Raw genomic sequence first — 22007 nt, 5'->3', positions numbered from 1 at the left:
TAGTCATTTACATGCTATTTTCGAACTGTGAACAGTAGAACATTGGAACGTCAGGTAGAATGCCGGATATGTTTTGCATTTTGAAATAAAAAATTTAATTTTAAAGATTCAAACCAGCAGCATGAATTTTGAAGAATGCATCTATTCTTCATTCACGAATCCTTTTGGAAGCGGCTATTGTAAAATCCATTCGAATCAAAGGCAAGAGGAAAAAAGCTTGTCGAAGAGAACAAAAAAGATTTAATTTATCTATTCGGCTATATGAACGCCGCTGCTTTAACGCTCGCTGGATTTCCCACATAGAAATCTCATCAATTTCGTCGTTTTCCTTTTGCCTCGGAGCTCGCAGGTTGAAAAACAAGAGCGACGTGACGCCGCTTTGCGATGATTAACGCGTTTATTCCGTTTAATACTTTTTGCACACGGTCTGCTGTTATTGTGTATCGATTCGATCGTTCGTTGGTCTAGCATAGATTTTTCAATCGTGTTTGAGATTTCAGTAAAATTGTTGAAATTTTAACGTAGAAACTACTTTTCAGTTATCTAAAAGACATAATTTTTTTACGAGATTCTTATCGTTTTACGTGGCTTCACTTTACAGGGGAATCATTACAAAAATTGAAAATCTCGTTAAGTTAACTTTACAAAAAATTATCTTCAGCAGCTCAACTACTTGTTCTATGCATCTGCAAATCTTTTTTGAATTGCGGTAATTTCGTATTAGGCTGTTTGTATTTGTATTTGCATTGATATCGGAACACTTATTTCTACTCTAATAATAATGCTTTTCCATGTTTTATGCATTTGTGCTTTAAATGAAATATTTGTATGCTGTATGTTGCTTTGACTTGTTTATTTATTTATTTTTTCAACAAGTAGTTCGTCTTTTTTTACAGTAATGAAACTCTTGTAAAAAGCACATCGTACAAGAATTCAAAAGCTCTGCATATTCGCCAACCTTATGGCATTTTTCAAGGCTCTTTCCGCTTTTCTCGCGACTTTTATGATGTTGATTCACGGACGCCGTAACGACATTTAATAAACGCTGCTGAAAAAAGAGAATCGAGAAGGATTGTAAATCTTTGCTCCGGCGTTATACTTTTAAATGCACAAGTCATCTTCGGGATCTTCCGCGAGTCGGAAGTCCGGGGAGGGGAATGCTCACGCTAGCCGTAGATCAAAGAAAGCCAAATGCTTGTGGGAATTTGAAGCGCGCTGGAATACTGAATTTTACTTCGCGTCCGTAACGCCTTTTCCCTGTTGCGCGTATCTCAATTTCGCGGTTTTTCCTGCCGCTCATTTTGCGTTTATAAAGATAGCCTTTGTGTCTGCGCAAGCGCACCAAACAAACTTCCCAAGAATAAGCTTTGCTCCCATTTTATGTTTGGCCTTCGCTCTAGAATACTTTATATTTGTTTAAAAGAGAGCAGCGGCCATCAAATGTATGTTCTTGCATGTATTTTTACGGATTGCACGCGTCAACCTTATTTTTAATTTAACCTCATTCTTTTGTTACTTGGCTTCGGATGAAGAGTTTTCAGTTATATTTGTTCATTCACTGTAGAATGTTTTCATTCTATGATTTATCCCATTACTTGCGGCAAGATCTTTTCGAATAAATGAGACATCATACGTTTTATGCTATACAATGAGAGTTTTTTTTTCTGCAAGTGAATTATCAATCTTCGGACGAAAGAAAGAAAATCAATTGAATAAGTGAACATGACAAGATTTTTCGCAATTACCGCATATCTTGTAAATATTATATTTAAATGTTAGTATATTCAAATTAGTGGTCACATACTTAAGACTAAGAATGCAAGAAACTCTAAATTCAATGTCAAATCTCAACACTGAACATCTCAGTATTTATTCACCAATTGAGCAATAGAACATAATTTAAATTAAATCCGTTACAAGATTAGTATTCAATCCCATTTTTCCAATTTTACAATGATCATTAATCTCATCAATTGAATTGCCATTCATATATATATATAGTGATATTATATTCGGCGCGCACCCATTACTTTACATTTTCGTTATTTCTTATTTCAATGTTAAAATAATCTTCACAAATCATTCATTCCATCCTCACACATTCATTCCGCCACACTCACACTAGTCACTCCCATACTATTCACAAACTAATTCAATACGTCATTCATTACAAAATTCACTAGTTCGTTATGCTAATTATATTACAACAAAATGTTAGTAATTCCAATTCTCGTTGAGTCAATATTTTATAAAACTATATAAAATACGCGATGCAATCATAAAATTCCATCACTAATTACATGATCTAAATTACAAATTCCATTCGTTATTTTATATTGCAATTTACTGTCTTTGCGCGAACGGCCCTTTCGTTTCCAATTCAATATTTAAAATTCAAATGGTTCGAAGTTACAGTTAAAATTCTCAGGCAGTCTAACGTAGATCAGGTTACTTATCTAATATTCGTTGAATCCACGCCAGCAGTAAGAGTAAGGAAATTCTTCTTCGATGATGATATTGTCACACCTTTCAATCGTCTTCTTGTTCCAAAGAATGCTGCAAAACTCCTACTCAAGAACTAGCCGTCTTCTTCTATTATAGAAAACAGTACGGAGCCCTCTGGAGCTGTTGCTGCTTCGGCGGCGGGAAACGGAGTCCCTGTTGGTCTATATTGCGAGCAACTCGCGAGCGAGTTTCAGCGTGAAGTTGCTCGCAGACCGCGTCGAGCGAGCCATCGGCCGCCTCTTTGAGCGAGATCATTTGACTCATCTTATCGATTCGTCACATACTCCCCCTTTTTTGGTGGAGAAGAATTCTACGCCAAAAACACAATCCGCCCTCATGAAATACAAGTCCACAACAAATTTGAAACGAAAGCGCCATTGCACCTCTCACTCATACTTAACACCGCTTAAAACCCTTCAATCCATCTATTTACATTATCTTACATAACCGGTTACTTTCTCCATTAATTCGAATCGATCCTTTCGGTGCACCTCTATACATTCATTATTTTTTGAGTTATAACTTATCTTACATTTCATACATAATTACAATGTTCTTTCATTCGCAAAGATTCTCGTCAATTATTCATTCAACGCTAATATAAATACAAACTTATCCTAAACTTACTCTACGTTACGACACACATACTTTCATTCTCACACAATCATTTCTCTCATACCATCCATCTCTTTAAACATTCATCTTCATTTTCACTATTGTTCAACGCATTTTATTCATTCTTCTCATTTCACTCACACACTGAACACTATTTCATAACATTTCTCATACATTTTGCACAGAATATCAATATTATCATACTCAAATTCTCATTCTTGTTAAATATTATATTTGCGCAAATTTGTACGATTATAGGTACCAACTACAATATTATCGTCATTAGGATCAACCAATACAAATGCATTCTGTCCTAAGTCCTTGGAGATTCTAAAAGGTCCCTCAAACAAATGGAAGAACTTTTTTGTCACCTTGTCTAGTGCATTGGATAAATGCTTCACTCTCAATAACACTAAATCTCCCTCTTTAATTACAACCTTTGAAGGCTTTTGACCCCTAATACGCGTTGTAAAACTTCTTTCAATATTTTTTCTAGCAAAAACTATTAAAAATTCTTTATCTATTATTTTTGATTCAGGAAATCTCAAAATCCTTAATATCTCGTCTTTAATAGGTTTTCCAAAATGCAGTTCATGAGGTACACAACCTGTACTATAATGTGTTGTGATATTTAACATGTCTTGAATTTTTTTTAAGTACAATGGCCATGCGGTATGTTTCTTTTCACAGTAAGTTCTAAATAATCTACCAATCTCTCTCATTACTCGCTCGGTAGGATTAGATTGTGGATGTCTAACCGAACTATACACTACTTTTATGCCCAATTTCTCCAACTCGATCTTCCATTTCTGAGAAGTAAACTGACTACCATTGTCACTCAATATTCTTTTAAATATTCCGCAATCAGGAATATAGTCATCAGTAATTCTTTTTAATGCTGCGTCCGTAGTAGCCCTTCTCATCGGATAAAGACGAACTAACTTAGAAAACGCATCCAATATCACAAACACATACTCCACTCCCCCTCGACCGCGAGGGAGAGGACCATAGAAATCTACCGTCACTAAATCTGACGGCTTTACTGAATCAACTAATTGATATGGTCCCTCCATCGCGATCGACAAGTACTTTACACGCTGGCAAAGATCACACTTCTTTATGTACGCCTTGACGTCTCTACTCATTGTCCTCCAATAATAATATTGCTTCAAATACGAAAGTGTTTTAAACACACCTGGGTGTCCCAACTTCGCATGTGTTAACTTTATTATTTCCACTTTTATTTCCGCCGGTATGATTATACGCCATATTTCGCTCTTTAACTCTTTTATAAATAATACTTCATTATATAATTGTAAATTATTATTTTGTTTGTTATTATTCTTTAATTGTTTAAAAAACTTTGCACAACCTGAATCATCTCTTTGTTTTTTACCTATATTTTTCATTATTATTTTTAACGTCGCATCTTCCTCACTCATTGCCATAATCAACAAAGCAACTGACTCATGTTTTTTGTTTTGTGAAAGAGAATATTTATATAAAGATGATATGCTGATCGGTGATTGTATTTGTTCTTTGAATTTACTCTCAGGATTTCTGCTAAAAAAATCCGCGACCAAGTTATCTACTCCACGACAATGCACCGCTGTAAATGAATACTGCTGCAAGTACAGGGCCATTCTTATGAGCCGAGAAGTGTGAAAATTTGTAGAATTCAAAAACGTAAGAGCTTTATGATCCGTAACAATCTCAAACTTCCGGCCCACCAAATAATCCCTAAACTTAGCAACAGAATAAACAATTCCCAACAACTCTATTTCCGTGGTTGTATACCTTGATTCAACTTCTGTTAAACATCTGCTCGCTAAAGAAATTATACAATAATCACCATTCCCATCAATCTGATATAAAATTCCCGCGATACCCTGAACACTACCATCAGTTTGGACTCTAAACGGAGTATCCGGTATCACATGACTCAAGCAAACAGCATCTATAAAATTATGTTTAAGTGCGTTAAATGCCTGCGCATGTTTCTCGGTCCATAGCCACTTCGCATCGTTTTTTAACAAATCTCTAAACGGCGTAACGAAACTATTATGTTTTATCACGAAACGACGATAATAATTACAAACTCCGAGTATACTTTGCAATTGAGTTTTATTTTTTGGTTCTTCAAAATTCCTAATCACTTCTATGCGGCTTGGATCAGGACGAATTCCCTGATATGACAAGACAAAACCTAAAAATATTATTTCCTTTACTAAAAATTGACATTTTTTTATGTTAATAGTGAATCCATTGGCCATCAATTTTGAAAAAATTATTTGTAAAACTTGGATATGTCGTTTAAATGTCGGAGTTGCTACTGCACAATCATCCACGTACGTTGCTGTTTCTTTGTGAACATTTATTGGTATTGATTTAGCAACCTCATTTACACTCTCCTCATTTACATCTTCAAATTCTGGATAAATTTTAAAAATATCTATTATTTTTGTTTCGCTTAATAATGCTATTGTAAAAGCTCGAATAAAACCACTTCCAGCTGTTTTTATTCCAAACGGTACGCGAATAAATTGATACATCCTCCCTTTAAAAACAAATGCTGTTAAAGGACGGGACTCCTCATCCAAAACTATCTGCCAATATCCCATCAACATGTCAATCTTTGAAAAAAATTTACACTTATAAAAATTCTGCACAATATCCGCGACAATCGGTGGTGACTCATGGTCGTCTTCAATGAATTTATTCAAATTTCTCGCATCAAGACATATTCTAATCGTTTTATCCTCTTTACGTATAACACGCAACGGATTACAATACGGACTTATCGCAGGTTCGATTATTTTAGCTTCAAGCATCCTCTTTATGCACTCTTCAACTTCATCTCTCATAGCATATGGCACTGGATAAGTTTGATTAATTATTGGATTTTGTTTTTTTAAACGAAGTTTATGCGTATAATTTTTTACACAACCCGGTTTATCTAAAAATAAATTTTCAAATTGCTTTAACATTGTAATCATTATGTATTTTTGCTTTTCATCAATCATTGACAGGTTTTCCGCGATTGATTCAAGTTGATCCGAGAACGTTGATTCTTTTTTATTTTCTACTTTACATGCATTCATTATTAATTTATCCGTTTCATTTAAATATTCTTTCATTTCATCGTTTTCTATACCCTCTATTACTTGATCATTTATTTGTTTAATTATATCTATACTACACATTTGATATTTTTTTATATTATTCTTTATTATTTCTTTTTCTTGAGGGTTTTTTAATTCTACTTCAATCATTTTTCTAACATTTTTATTAAATTTCTCCTTTTCTTCTAATTTTACTATATATATGCATGTTTGATCATTATTTTTTATTAAAATCAACCCCTCTGACGCACTTGTCTCAAACAACGTTGATGATTGCGATACTATTCTATTTTTTATCTGTATAGTTCTGCTCCAATAATTAATTATTAAACCTACTTTTAAATTAAAATCATTTCCGAGAATCATTTTACTCGCCAATAAAGGTACTATAAAGAAAATAAACTCAAATTTTTCTCCATCAATACTAATTTGCAAAAATACTTGTTTCTTTATCTTTGTTGATTTTTTACCAATTGCTACTGAAACCATCATATTAGCTACTGGTAATTCTAATAAAACCTGTGAATATTTTAATTCATTGTAAAAATCTTCTGATATTGCACTAATTTGGCTACCTGTATCTATAAGTGACAAAACTCTTCTATCACATACTGTACAAAGTAAGTGTGGAGACAGTGGAACTTTTTCTATTGTATCAGCTTTATTTTCCTGGTCCTGACTATGAATATCTCTATTTAATTCTGTAACTATATCATTGTGATATTGACGCGCCGACGGACCACAACTCAACGCGCCGATTTGTCGTTTAAATGATTAGTCTGATTTTGCGAATTTTCATTGGATATCGGATTACCATTATTTATTGCTGGAGGAGGAAAACGTATATCCGGAGTTAAAGCAGGGGTTTCTCTAGTTGCGTTCAAATTACTGTGTGCCTGAGAATTTTGATTATTTGATATTTGTTGAGTATAACCTTGACAAAAATTGTGATTTGAATAATTTTGGTTTGCATAATTGTTATTTGGAAAATTTTGATTCCAACGATTTTGATTGTATCTGCTTTGTCCCCTTCCATTATTCCACGGTTTTCTATAATTTCCTCTACCTCTGTGATTAAAATTTGGATATTTGTTTTGCAATTTGAATTGATTAATTTGTACCTTTTCTTGCTTGTCATAACCAGAATAATTCTGACCTTTCTCATATTTTCTTATCTTTTCATTATATAAATTGTCTAAATTTACTATTATCTTAATTATATCATTAGAATTACTGTAATCAATTAATGCCAATCTATCTCTTACTGACATTGGAAATTGTTTCATAATTGAAAAGTTCTTCTCGTATTGGTTTAATATTGGCCTTAAGTAGCTAGCTTGTTTTAGCTGTTTATAATAATAACTCTGTAAACTTTTATCCTCTCTGCTATTAAATCTTTTACTCAACCATTTATCTTTAAAGTTAAATTGTGCTGTTGTACCATAGAACTCACTTTGGAACCTATTTTTAAAATCATCAAAATCCCTCAAATCTCCTTGCAAACCGTACCATAATTTTGCTCTACCTTGTAATGCTATATTTAATAATTTTAATTTACTATCTCTATTAATATTCTTTGCTAAACAGAACCCCTCAAAATCATCCAAGAACTCTAAAGGATTAGCTGAATTTTCATCATGAAACTCCGGCAATTTAATATCAATTTGCATGCTTGTTACATTACCCATAATCGCACATATCTCCGCTGTGTAATCACGCTGTGCAGGAACTTGATTCAGCCGCTGAGACGGACCATCCGGGCGATCTTCAACCGCTCCGCACGCATCCCGCAATTGTATCAACTCCGTATCCCGCGCCGTGAGTCGCTGCTGCAGCTCCCGAAGATGATCGCTCTCATCGCTTTTATTGGCGTTCTCTGGCCGCTGCGCAGCCTGAAGACGTTGAATTTGTTGTTCCCTTTCGACTAGTTGTTTCTTAAGATCTTCAATCTTCGGTTGATTTGCCAGCTCTAAACGCACTCTCTCCAATTCGCCTTGTATATTAGCCATCCTTTGCGCCTGTTCCACTGTTAGCTGCCTTAGCGTTTCCAAGTCATCAGATTGTCCTTGTTGGTTTATCACCTCGTCATCATGATGCAAAACCATTGTATTAGCCCTATTATTACTTTTCACTTTTATTCGCTTATTCGCGAAACTAAGATCAATATTCCTTTGTTTCGATTGTCTACCCGACCTTGTTACGTACACGCCATGCTCATTGCTCATCAGTAAGTAAACATGGATTACATGAGTTTACCTTTTAGCTGGGCGCCAATGTAAATATTATATTTAAATGTTAGTATATTCAAATTAGTGGTCACATACTTAAGACTAAGAATGCAAGAAACTCTAAATTCAATGTCAAATCTCAACACTGAACATCTCAGTATTTATTCACCAATTGAGCAATAGAACATAATTTAAATTAAATCCGTTACAAGATTAGTATTCAATCCCATTTTTCCAATTTTACAATGATCATTAATCTCATCAATTGAATTGCCATTCATATATATATATAGTGATATTATATTCGGCGCGCACCCATTACTTTACATTTTCGTTATTTCTTATTTCAATGTTAAAATAATCTTCACAAATCATTCATTCCATCCTCACACATTCATTCCGCCACACTCACACTAGTCACTCCCATACTATTCACAAACTAATTCAATACGTCATTCATTACAAAATTCACTAGTTCGTTATGCTAATTATATTACAACAAAATGTTAGTAATTCCAATTCTCGTTGAGTCAATATTTTATAAAACTATATAAAATACGCGATGCAATCATAAAATTCCATCACTAATTACATGATCTAAATTACAAATTCCATTCGTTATTTTATATTGCAATTTACTGTCTTTGCGCGAACGGCCCTTTCGTTTCCAATTCAATATTTAAAATTCAAATGGTTCGAAGTTACAGTTAAAATTCTCAGGCAGTCTAACGTAGATCAGGTTACTTATCTAATATTCGTTGAATCCACGCCAGCAGTAAGAGTAAGGAAATTCTTCTTCGATGATGATATTGTCACACCTTTCAATCGTCTTCTTGTTCCAAAGAATGCTGCAAAACTCCTACTCAAGAACTAGCCGTCTTCTTCTATTATAGAAAACAGTACGGAGCCCTCTGGAGCTGTTGCTGCTTCGGCGGCGGGAAACGGAGTCCCTGTTGGTCTATATTGCGAGCAACTCGCGAGCGAGTTTCAGCGTGAAGTTGCTCGCAGACCGCGTCGAGCGAGCCATCGGCCGCCTCTTTGAGCGAGATCATTTGACTCATCTTATCGATTCGTCACAATCTCTTGATTTGATAATGCATCTTTGATTATTCTCATTAAAGTTACAGTAGGACAATAATTGCTACTTCTCATCAGACTTGAATACTTCTTCAAACTAATTATCGACTTTGAAAAATTGACACGATCAAGTAGAAATTGGTAAGCCTCAAGCAACGAGCTGAAAACCACGATGAAATCAGCGAAGCGTGCGAGCCGCGTAAATTTCAATTATGTCGAGGCGATACATCCGTTGCGCCGCTTGCTTGCATCTTGTCGCCTTGTCCCCTGAGTATTGCGCGCAACCACCGCCTTGAAAGCTCCGCGAGGCACCGCGGCTTGTTGATGAGTTTCTTTCTTCGCTTATCTGAATAATTTTTTTTCTTTTTTCTCTTCCTCTTCTTTTCTTCGTTGAGTATTTTTCGCGGCAATTCCAGCAGTCTTTGTAAGTTTTTTCATTTTCAAGATTTTCTTGAAACTAGAGAGTCTGCGAGGCAGCGAAGTACAGAAAATGAAATTGAATAATTTATTTCTAACAGTACTTGTTCTATCATTTGCCTAAGAGGATTATGATAAAAACTGCCGTTTCATTTGAAAAGATCTGTACTTAAAGAATGCGTTGGAAAAATTAAATTGTAGTGAGACACTTGACTAATTAAGATAAAAAATGAATAAAATAAAAGTGAAATTATATAATGTCGCATCAAATAAAAAGCAAAATGAAAACCTATAAACAAATTATCAAATTTCGTTAGCCTGTTACAACAGCTACCATGAATCATTCGAAGAAAAAAGAATAAAAACAGGAAAAATCCTTTCTCCCCTTCTATTCTGCATATATTCACCCTTTCCCATCCAAACCGCACGCAAGCTCGGATAACTCGCTTCATCACACCGACCGCTTAATTTCTTCATCAAGAAAGCCTCACCATCGCAAGGATGCATATTCATTTCATTTTCTTCTCTTTCATTTTTTCCGTCTCTCTCTCTCTCTCTCTCTCTCTCTCTCTCTCTCTCTCTCTCTATATATATATATATATATATATATATATATATCCCTCTCTTTCTCTCTCTCTCTTTCGTATTCACTTCGAGCTTCCGGTCGTGCAAAATAAACACGCACGGTACTGGTACTTTCACGAGCGAGCAACCGAGTCGTTTTTTCCTCGCAGAAGAATTCTTTTGTGCGAGACTTTGTTTTCTTGGATGAAGATGCTACTTTTTTTTTGTAGCAGCATCAAGTCTAGTATAAACGACTTCTCGTGCATTGAGGGTGCCACTTGAAAAAAATAAATAAAATGTGAAAATTCCCCGTCTTGATGCAAGCTGAAAAATAGCGGGGCGTACGCGGACGCTGGCATATCCACGCAGACGTATATGCATATATTGCATTCCCTCGCGAGCCACGAAAGTTTTTGCGCCGCGGAAACGTCCAGCGGGTGGTGGCGGCGCGGCCTTTGTCTTTGAATAGCGCGCTTGCCCGTTCTTTTTACCGACGCTGCCGGTTATATGCACGCGAGCGCGCGGATGGAAATTACTCGGGCGCTTTGCCGGATTCGTGTGCAACTTTTCTCGTACACCGCGGCTACGAAAGACCCTCGTGCGCTTTTTCAAGTGCTTTGTTAGACTGACATTCCTGAAGTGTATTGTTAGCATTATTACATACTTCGTGACGCGAATTGTGCCTCCCATCAGCATTCAACGCAGTAGGCCGGACTACTCATTCGAATGAGAACGCAAGAGTTTGAAGTTGAACGAGGAAAGAATGAAATGAAAAACAGGAAGAGAAAAAAAAACGAAGTCTAATCGAAATACTAAGGCAGCCACGATTATTTTGCAAGGACGCATAAATCCGAAAGCCGGGTGTAAACATGAATCTGCACTTATGGGGAGGCAGGCGCGAGCGAGTGCGAGAAAGCGCGCAGGCTCCGTAGGAAAAGAGAGGTATTACCGTAGAACGTTGGATCGAAGGCTAAAGGATTCCCAATGCTTACTTCGGCTATAAAATGTAAGGGAAACGCCGATCTCTCTACGGTTTTCCTCTTCGTCTCGTCTTTTTTTTTTTCCACGTCTGCGCGCCCTCCTTCCGTTTTCTTTTTTGTATTAGCGCCAGTTCGCTGCTTTAGGATTGGGCAACGCGTACGCCACTCCGGCTATGAGACGTGGAAACGGATTTCTCGAGGGTGCGTAGGGTTCGCCCTCTGATTTTCGTGTGATGCCAGCGTTCAGGGAATCTTTACTTGACATTGACAAGCTCGAAATTTCTTTTTCAAATTACTCGCACCACGACGAAAACAGTTGAAATTCGTGCTGTTCGTTGCGATGGAAAATGACAAGCACATGCCGGTGGCCAGTTAATAACGAACTGCTGGCGATGTAAGTTGGTTTATAAAAGCTCTGATAACTGGGAGGGAGTGAGTTTTACCACGTATCGAGGAGTAACGAAAGCCCCCAACTCTCACAAGAGCGTCTTAACAAGGCGGCGGCCCGCGCACTCGAGAATTTTTTAGCGCTATCTCTCTCTCTCTCTCTCTTAAGCCGGAGCTCTAAGTGGAGTAAGCAAACTTAGACGAGTCAACGGGGTGGGGCCGAGGTGGAAATCGGCCCTCGGCAATTCAGATCTGCTTCTTGTGTGCTGCTGCACTTGAAAGTTGCGCGGCGTTAACGCGACGTCCGCACCACGCGCAAGATCGTTAGTATTTCGGTTCGGCCGAGTGCGGGTTTAATACCTAAATTGAACTCGCCGATAACCGCTAACGAGTAAACAAACGCCCATGGAATAGTTAACTTACGGGTAGGGTGCGCACATAGTCAAACCTATCTTGATGAGAGAGAGAGAGAGAGAAAGCTCTGAGATGACCAAGATATGTGTCGAGCGAGCGTGGGAACTTAGAGGAGTAGACTACCAAGGTGGACAGATCAGCGTGTTTTTCATCGAGCATTTTAAATAACCCAGAGTAGGAGATACATCGCGAAATGTGCTATTGCCGAATGAAGTTCTTATTTGCTGCGGTAATGCGGTTTGTTTGGTTATCATTGAATTTTGGTATGCACGCCAATGTTGTTGCACTCTTTTTAGATTTCACCGAAGTGATTAATTGGGAAAAGTTGACTAGTACCGTAACTAATTGATCTATAATTTCCAACCGAAATTATTTCTAATATCATTATTGATTCACGATATTAATTAATATCAAATAAAAATGTGTAGAATCACATAGACTGCTTGGATTAGAGCGAGACCAGAATTTATTGGTATGTCAATCAATTGCGCAGTCCAACCCCATTGGAATGACTCTTAATTATATTATTTCGCTAGCGAATGAATCAAGGAAAAGCAAAAAGTGTGGCCGCGCTTTCGTGGCGAAATAAAAAAAACAGCAGATAAATGAAACACTTACGGAGCAGAAGTTTGAGCAAGAAGTGTATTAATAGCCGTGCATTCTCATTTACTTGGTAGAAGAGAGAAAGAGAGAGAGAGAGAGAGTAGGTAAACCGGGACCTTGGGTTGGGGTTGGATGCAGTAAACAGACAATAGCTCGAGGCTGAACAAAAAGGGTGCGCTTAAACAAAATCGGCGATTACTTAGCGCGCGAGCGCGAAGCGCAGTTGCCGGGCTAAAGACGCCGTTACTCCGGGCTCGGCGCGATTTTTCTGTTTATCTTTTCTTTTTCTCGTGTTTTTTTTTTTTTTTTTGTCCTCGTCGCACGAATGTTGCTCCATTTAAACTTACCTCGTCGCATTCCCTGCAAGGAGTTCTTCTCCAGCCGGTCTATCGCTCTCTGTACTTCGATTTCTTTTCCCGACCGTAGTTCCGACCCAGCGAGCTTCTTATGTGCCGCGAGATTTTCTTAATTTCCTTTTGTTCCTGAGCCCGGCTCGTTCAGCCGAGAGTTGGCACGATTGAGTCACGCCAAATGGACTTTTTACAGATCGACTCCCTTACCTATTGACTCTTAAAAACGACAACAAAAATCGGCACTATGCAATCGATTTTTATTATTTTTCCGTATTAAACGATTTGGTACTGCACCCCCTAGTACATTCATCTTCGAGTGCAGGACGTTTGAGTTATAAACTTGGAATTCCAAGTCACCCAGTGAACGCAAGGCATCTCCAATTACGGGTCGAGTTGGCAATTAGTTAGAGTTCACGACATGTAAAATGGACTTTGAAAGCGGATACTTGCAATTAAAGCCCTCCTAGCGTTGTAAGCGCGAGCTGAAGGTTGCGCTAGTAGTACAACCACGTTACAGTCAGGCAAGCACTCGTTGGCGTTCGAATTAATGTAAACAGTAGGGCTGAACTTTCGTGATGCTTAGACAAATAGTTCCGCGAGAGTCCCACCGTGGCGAGATTTAATGCTACGTCACGATCATGCGGCTCTTGAATGCTGTTCCGACTAATTACTTCTGTTTAGTGCTTCGCCGCTGAAATCTCTGCGTGCCGGGTGTGGTTCCCTTAATTTTCAGATAAGAATCTTAATGCGTGCACAGTTGATTTTACCTGAGCTGGTGTTCATGTGACCATGTCACGCAATCGTCAAACGGCTTTTCAAATTAAATCTGTTGCGAATGTGCGGTTGTCGTTTACGAGCAAAGGATTCGATAAACTTAGTTTAAAGCATGACGAAGCATAAAGCAAGGCCATTCTTTGAACGAGACATTATTCCAAGTCGGTGACTAATGAAAATCGCATAAACCGCAGAGAGCCCTAACTAGATCAGCTCAAGACATACCAGCTAACAGCTTTAGCCATTCCAGACTTAATAAAATATCAGTCTTCCTTTCGCGATGCTATCGCAACTCATTACGCATACGCTCGAGAAACGAGGACAAAAAGAATAAAAAAAGAAAAAATTGAGGAACAAAAAAAAGGGAGTCGACCCGCCGTCGGCGACGAGATTTGTGCTCGACAAAGCGCAACGACGTAATGTCATTTCCACCAATCTCGCGGCAGTCCGCGTGTGCATTACGCGTGGCTTTTTCGAGAGCAAAGGATAACACGATGACGGGAATCGTGTTGTCGAGGCCACGTGCAATTCTATCAATTCTCATGCGAAAATGGTTCGGCGTTGACGTTTTTTTATTGGCGAGAGAGAGAGAGAGAGAGAGAGAGAGAGAGATAAAGGAGAGAAAGATGAATTTCCATCTCGCGCTGTCGGTCTATTTTTAGATTGTTATCGCAGCGAGTCAAGAGTTTATTTTTCAACTTTATCAGATTGGATCTAACTAGAGCATATTCCGCAAGTTATTGTCTGAATCTTAATTCTTGAAAAATTGCGTCTTTCTAAAAACATTTTAAAACGCACACCAGTACCTCCGATAAATATGTATTCTTTCACTGAATTCTGATAAAAACCATACCTAGAACAGCACAAAGTATTGCTTTCTGAAAAACAATATTTTAATCAGCGCACTTGAGAAAGAGAGACAGAGAGAGAGACAGAGAGAGAGAGACAGAGAGAGAGAGAGAGAGACAGAGAGAGAGAGAGAGACAGAGAGAGAGAGAGAGAGAGAGACAGAGAGAGAGAGACAGAGAGAGAGAACGTGCTGGCAAAAGTAGCTGCGCGCGATAAACTCGCTTTGCACATAAGCCAGAGCTCTCAAAGCCTTCGCGCAACAAAAACAGCGCGAACACAGAATTACGCTAATTTGCATGGAAAATACAGAAACGATTTACACGTTGCCACGCCTCGTGAAATCAACGCGCGAAGAAAAAATGTTTTAAGACAGCGTTTCTCTTTTGGTTCATGGAAAAGTCAAAGTAGAGGCGTTCCGTTATCGCGCGGTTTCGTAATGAGGTAATAATAGCTTATTTATTTGATTTCCCACCATAACTTTTCATCTTTCTTTTTTCATTGCTATTCGAGATAACATTGATCTTGCGTGGAATGTCAGCTCGTGTTATAAAACAATTTTCGTCCGTGGATTTTCTAGATATATCGCGAGATGAGATATTTCCGGATGAAATTTTCATCTACTGTGGTAATGCGGTTTCTCTGGTTATTATTGAATTTTGGTATGCACGCCAATATTGTTGCATTCGTAAAGCGATGAATGCATATCTATCCCTTTCTCTGAGAGAGGGAGAATATTATGATTTACCGTAATATCCAATAGCACAAACTAATACGTATTTTTCATGAAAAAAATAAAATCGTTTTTGTCGCGCTATTGTGGAAGAAGCATTACGTTTGACGAGCTTAAACAAAGAAGTATTCACAAATGAATTGATGCCCGCAAAAAAGCATAGAGGCACGAAAGCCAGAGAAAAGTGGAAAGGAAAAATAGTCATTTAAACGGGGGCTAACGGGTGTACGATAAGCGCCACTGCAACGTGAGTTCTCTTTTTCCGATCCTTTTCTCGTCTTAAATATGAAAGCCACAATATCGTACTGATAGATATTATGCCGTAGCTGTGCGCGCGAGGTCTATGTGAACCGCCTAATAATTTTGCTGGGCCAGCTTGTGAAGCGAGTCACGAATGAAAAAGTTTTTGAATTGCTAACTATGAAGAAGTTTCTAATGCTTCACTTATATGACAGTTTTATGCGCACTGAAAATATGAATTACTTCTAGTGTGTCAAACCGTAAATGGAACGTTTGAGCCCTTCCAAATTATACGTCCTCTCGAGTTGGAAAAGTTGTACGCTTGTGCATTTAATGCGAAAACGACGTTTTCTCATTAGCTATGGCATTAACATAATCTCTGCATTAACATCTCCGTTTGAAAGCATAGTTTATCAATGTACCTTCTTTTGCATTTACAAAGTCAATGAATTTATGTTTCAGGAAAGCGAATACGGATTTGACGAACTATGGACTTAGCGAGTTACATTAGTATCACACGATAGAGGTAGGTTGGATTTCGCCCTTTTGGGTAATGTTAATAATTTCTGGAAAATATTTTTTATTTCTGTTTCTATTGAGAAATATCAGATATGCATAACGATGGTAAAGTTTCACAACACGTTGACTCCGTTAAATGTAAGTTTCGTAAAATAAGTAAAAACTTGCACTAACTTTCAAAACTTTGAAAAAGTCACACATGCTGTGGGATTTTGAAACTGTCCAATGGTAGTTTCTTGTCGTCAATTCAAACTCCATCTAATATTAATAATATGCGTTGTTTATATATTTATAAATTCGAAGACGCACGTGAATATTGAAAGTGTGATAAATAAGATTTCATTAAAATTTGTGAAATAACCAGGTAAAAATTTGCACAATGTAAGTTTAATTTCTATTTGTAAACCTGTTTAATCTTTGATAAACTTTTTATTTTTAAAAAAGATATGTTTTCCGCAGTATATACAGTTTTTATTGCCCATGTTCTACTAATACATGTCCTATGGATTTTCTTAATAAGTATTTTTTTTAATTTTCAAATCAATCAAGTATCATAATAATAAAATTTTGAACCCGACTACTTGCAGTTTCTTCGCAAAGCGATGCAAGGAGATGCTCGTTATAATTAGCGATATATTGATATTAAATAGTTTTACTTAAAATTTTTTACTTTTCTTAATGTAATCGAAAAAAAACCCTTAGTTTTTAGATTTTTATATTGTGATATCTGTAGTGAATTTAATAACATTTCAACAATTATGTCGATCAGATATGCAGGTCTTCAAATCGTGAACTCGGATGTGGTATTGATAAATTGCATCAAATTTGAGAAAATTAACTACATAACATTTATTCAATAATCTAGATGCTGTTGGTTAGCTTTTTCTAAGTTTCAATAAAAACATTTTGGTTTTTCATGAGCAAAAACTGTTGAATTGATAGTTGATTTTGAAAAAAAAATAACTGGTAAAATTAGAAAGTGAATTATCAATTATAATCAGTTCCATCTATTTCTCATAGATAGATGTTTTTATTCTTTTAAATTATACAAAAATATCATAAGAGGAATAGAATGTGAACCCTTCCTATAATTATACACAATAAAGCGAACTCTACATTTTTTTCAGCATTGTCAAGTAACATTTATTATTTCATTCAATTATTATTACAAATCATTGATATCTAAAAGTTATTGAATATATATGATAAAAACCAAAAACCAAAGTAATAGTTGCCTATAATTAGTTTAAAATATCTAAAGGTGTCAACTCTTTCTTTTAAAACCTTCGTTTAAAACTCGTTCTTTTTAAACCTCGCTAAAAGGTATTTTTCAAATTATATTTCAATGTTACATACCTTGTTGTGAAGTTCGTACAAGGAAGGATTCATTAATCATAGTATTAATTGGCCATATAACATTATTCGAAAAATAATTATATTTAGACTTTCAATATAATATATATTATAAAAATCGAAATTGTTTATTCAAGCTTTTTTGCTTGAATCCTTAATTTCAATGTAGAAAATTTTGAAAATGGAAAATCTAGAAATCAAAACTAGCAAAGACTATTTCAGGCAATTTTTGAAAATAAAGAGGAAACGTTTGGCTTATTTAAAATTTGAAAATAAGAATTTTTTTTTTGGTTGCCGAAATGATGCTGCTGAAACATTCCACATGAATTTCAACCAAACAAAGTTATGGAAAAATTATTATACTTTTTATAAAGAACAAGCAAAGATGAAGAAACAGAACTATGCTTTCATTTCATTTGTGCATTGTGAAAAAGAGAATTTACACACCCGAATTTATTTTCATTCTGATCTCCATATCTATCTATATAGATGATTCTTATTTGATAACTTTGAAAAACAGAAAACTGAGAAATAAAAATTTTGACGGAGATAATTCCAAAAATGTTTGAGCCCTCCAAAAATGAAAAATAATTTTTTTTCATTCGACGATCAAATTACAACTTGGATATGTTTTTTTTGAATTTCCCGCGCATGTTCTGATCACATGATGTGATCACATGTAATATGACGTTACCATTGAAAATTTGCCTTGCCTGTTGTGAAAGGCACCCAGGAGCTATATCGCTATAGCAGCCAGCCATCAGCTGCCAGTCACCAGTTGCCAGCCACGTAGTTCAGTCTGACATAATTTCGTAATTATCATTGTTTTGCTTTTATTAAATTATACTTCACTTAGATTGAAATATTTGTTGCTTGAAGTGAATGAAGTTGCGCAGAGCGAACAAATGAATGGACCGCATAAATGACGTTTAATGTGCTGTTGGACGCTTATTCTTATAAATAAGATGATGCATGTTAACATGCTTTAGTGTCGACTGAAATACTGATCCTAATATAGATTACTTTAATTAACTACGTTTCATTTTATTATTTCTGTTATTAAAATTTGGCCTTTCTAACTTAATATTTATTTAAATAGAAATTTTAGTTGCTTTTTCCTTACCATTGAATTAGAAAATTTGGTTTCTACATAGATATACATGAGCTGCACCTTGTATTATAATAATTAATAAATAACATAGTTACAATTAAAAACAGTTATCAGTGCTTTTTTAATTCTGAAATTACTTATCTGAGTTATTATGATGTACTATTTACTTAATATTTTGTTTACTCTGACTCGCAACTTATTGAGTGTTACTTCGCCTTAATAAGTTCTAATTTACGTCATCGTTCTTCGATAAGGACTTATTTAGTAATTTAGTACTTGCATCATTTAGTTATTTAACATTTTCAAGTGAGGTTATTTAATTTAATTAGGTAAAAATCCCATTATGACGTAATTTAATATTCCTTACTCTAACTAATGATCTATATGTATAAATAGCTGAGGTTTACATAGTATAAGAACAGTTCATTTTGTGTGATTACCACAGTAACATCCATCTCTTTACGATTTACAATGGCTATGAGGATTCCCGATAAAATCGTAAGTTTCGAAAACAAAGTATTTCTTGTACGTTATTATTGTAATTTCTTATTTTTAGGATATTGAAAATTTTACTATCGAAAACAATATTCTAAAAGGAATTAATGTTGAGTTTAATGAAAATATCTGCTTTGGTGAAGCTATTCTAAATTGTTTAGATTCTAATCCACATCATGTCGCACAGGTAAGACATTAAAATTACGTTTAGGTCAGAAAAGAAATAAAAGATGTTATGTAATTAGATAGAAGCAGATACTGATAACAAGACTACCTTTGCTGAAATGAAAGATCGTAGCGTAAGATGTGCTCTATGGATGAGAGAATACGGAGTGAAGCCTGGAGATATTGTAATAGTCTGTTCTGACAATCATTTGAATACGTACATACCTGTTTTAGCTACTTTTTACGTTGGAGCTATCTTAAATGGATGGGATCATAATATTTTATTGAGTAATAAAATTTCTCGATCTCGAACGAAACTAATACAAGTGGTCAATATTTTAATTGTCAATTACTATTTATCTTCGTTTTAGCCACGGCAAGATATTTTATTAAATTCTTTGAGCCAAAATTAATATTTGTTTGTGAATCTGCTGCACAGACTCTATATGAAGCGAAAAGATTGGAAAACGTTAATACAGAGATAATTGTTTTCGGAAAATATTCTAACCTTAAATCATTAGATGACATATTGCAAGTTGAATCTGAAGAAAAAATTCGAATGTTCCACCCGTTACAACTAGCCAATCTGGATGAAACTGCTATAATTCTATTAACGTCTGGAAGCACTGGTGCGCCGAAAGCCGTCGAGCATTCTTATAAAAATTTTCCAAAATTGATACAAACATTCTATATACATCCGCTCAAAGGAATAAGTCTATGCATGGCGTCAGTTTATTGGTTGACTGGTGTTATGCATTTATTTGTATCCACTTTTACATATGGAACGAGAATTATATTCAGCAATCCGGATATGGACGAGAGATGCAAGGTCATTCAAAAATATAAGGTTCTTGTTTTCTTAACTTCACTAATTTTAAAAAATTCTGCGTAATAACAATTGCTCTCATCGTAATAACTTTAAATTTTGAACTTAGATTGAACGAATATTCTTGTCACCCGTCTCGATTAATTATTTCTGTAAAGGCGATCTTTTTAAAAATTATGATCTCCAATCTTTAGAGCTTATAGTTACTGGTGGTGTCAGGGTAAGCCCACAATTATTAGAGGAATTTAAACGCAAAGTGCCAAACGCTTTAACAATTATGAATTATGGTTTGTACGAAAAAGAAAAAAAAAACCGTTAATTCAATATATCCAAGTGCATAATAATATTGAATAAAAATTAATGAGCATGTTATAGGCCTAACAGAAACTGGGCGTATGGTCACGTCTCAAACGGAAACCACAAAAAATATTGGTTCCGTTGGTGTTGTTGCATCAAATACTCAAATAAAAATAATAGACATAGATAATGGTAACTGTCTTGGAGTAAATCAAGAAGGAGAAATTTGTGTAAAGCAGCCTACTCTTATGGTTGGTTATTACAAAAATCCTAAAGAGACCAAAAAAATGATTGACGAAGACGGTAACTCAATAGTTTAAGAAATATAAACCTCGATATTCTAAAGCAAATTTGTATTATTTTGAAAAATAACTATATGCAGGTTGGCTTCATACTGGCGACAAAGGTTATTTTGACGAAAATGGCGAGATAACAATAACTGATCGAATGAAAGATGTGATAAAATATCGTAATTACCAAATATCGCCAGGAGAACTGGAAGAAGTTTTGTTATCTCATCCTGCAGTGATTGAAGTTGCTGTAGTGCCTATTCCGCATGAGATTGATAATGAGCGACCAATTGCTTTTGTAAAAGCACAAACTGATGTACGATTATTTTCGACAAATATTTTTCTACTGTTCACTTTTTTTACTTTAGAAAATATATTATTTTTGCATTTTAGATATCTGAAAATGAACTTGTAACGATGACGTTAGTTCTCGGAGAGAATAATAAGTTGAGTGGAGGTGTAAAGTTTCTCAAAGAATTACCTCTAACGCCAAGTGGAAAGATTGATAGACGATTATTAAAAGAGATGGCTAAAGCTTTATAGAAGGTACAATGATTTTCAAGTATTTCTAGCGGTATTCAATCACAATGAGAATCTATTTGGATAAAATCTGAATAATGTCATAGAAAGGCCAATTTTTCGGCTTTAAAAAAAAATTAATGTAGATATACGTAAACTGAGAAAATATAAAGCTTTATTGATTGCTTTAATAGGTTTTCTTCTTTTACCTGAATTATAACATTTTTAATGTAGAATTATAAAGAAAAGAGTTATATCGTATATGCAATTAAAACACGTAATTTGTACGGAGTCGAGCGAGTGTAAGAGGGGAGGAGCTCGGAAATATGCAGCAGCTGTTCTTACTTTAGCGGCCGTTCAGTTCTTCTCGTGTCGGCTCGGTAATCCGCAAAGTGGAATATTCAGGAAGAGTTGGCACGCCGTCGTGTATTTCAATTAGAACTTGCGCATTCGCAATCGTCTGCTCTCTCTCTCTCTCTCTCTCTCTCTCTCTTTCTAGAGAGTCTCTGTGTTATATTTTCACGTCACGAAGTATGTTTCTGCAGGTATATATGCTATATATATATATATATCG

General features: G+C 35.7%; 2 protein-coding genes across 7 annotated transcripts in view; both read left to right on the top strand.

Moving 5' to 3' along the window:
• Positions 1–22007, top strand: part of LOC131668819 (chondroitin sulfate N-acetylgalactosaminyltransferase 2) — a 79263-nt gene that overhangs the window by 13529 nt on the left and 43727 nt on the right. For all 5 annotated transcript variants that reach the window (XM_058943269.1, XM_058943268.1, XM_058943267.1 and 2 more), the window contains exon 2: positions 16321–16384. The gene's annotated coding sequence lies outside the window, so the exon portion shown is untranslated. The remainder of the gene's footprint in view (positions 1–16320; positions 16385–22007) is intronic.
• Positions 18570–21590, top strand: LOC131668820 (uncharacterized). Of its 2 annotated transcripts, XM_058943270.1 has the most exons (9): positions 18570–19170; positions 19238–19339; positions 19398–19523; positions 19582–19789; positions 19873–20348; positions 20437–20614; positions 20703–20927; positions 21007–21230; positions 21308–21590. In XM_058943270.1, exons 2-9 carry the CDS (start codon positions 19313–19315, stop codon positions 21455–21457), a joined length of 1614 nt encoding a protein of 537 aa, XP_058799253.1. In that variant the 5' UTR covers positions 18570–19170; positions 19238–19312; the 3' UTR covers positions 21458–21590. The 2 variants fall into 2 exon arrangements, with proteins under 2 accessions (XP_058799253.1, XP_058799254.1); XM_058943271.1 differs by lacking the exon at positions 18570–19170 and having other exon boundaries at positions 19220–19339.

This window comes from Phymastichus coffea, unplaced genomic scaffold (assembly GCF_024137745.1).
Source record: "Phymastichus coffea isolate CEN01 unplaced genomic scaffold, Cenicafe_Pcof_1.1 PCOF00084, whole genome shotgun sequence".
Classification (NCBI taxonomy): Eukaryota; Metazoa; Arthropoda; class Insecta; order Hymenoptera; family Eulophidae; genus Phymastichus; species Phymastichus coffea.
This window is presented reverse-complemented; position numbering and strand designations above follow the sequence as displayed.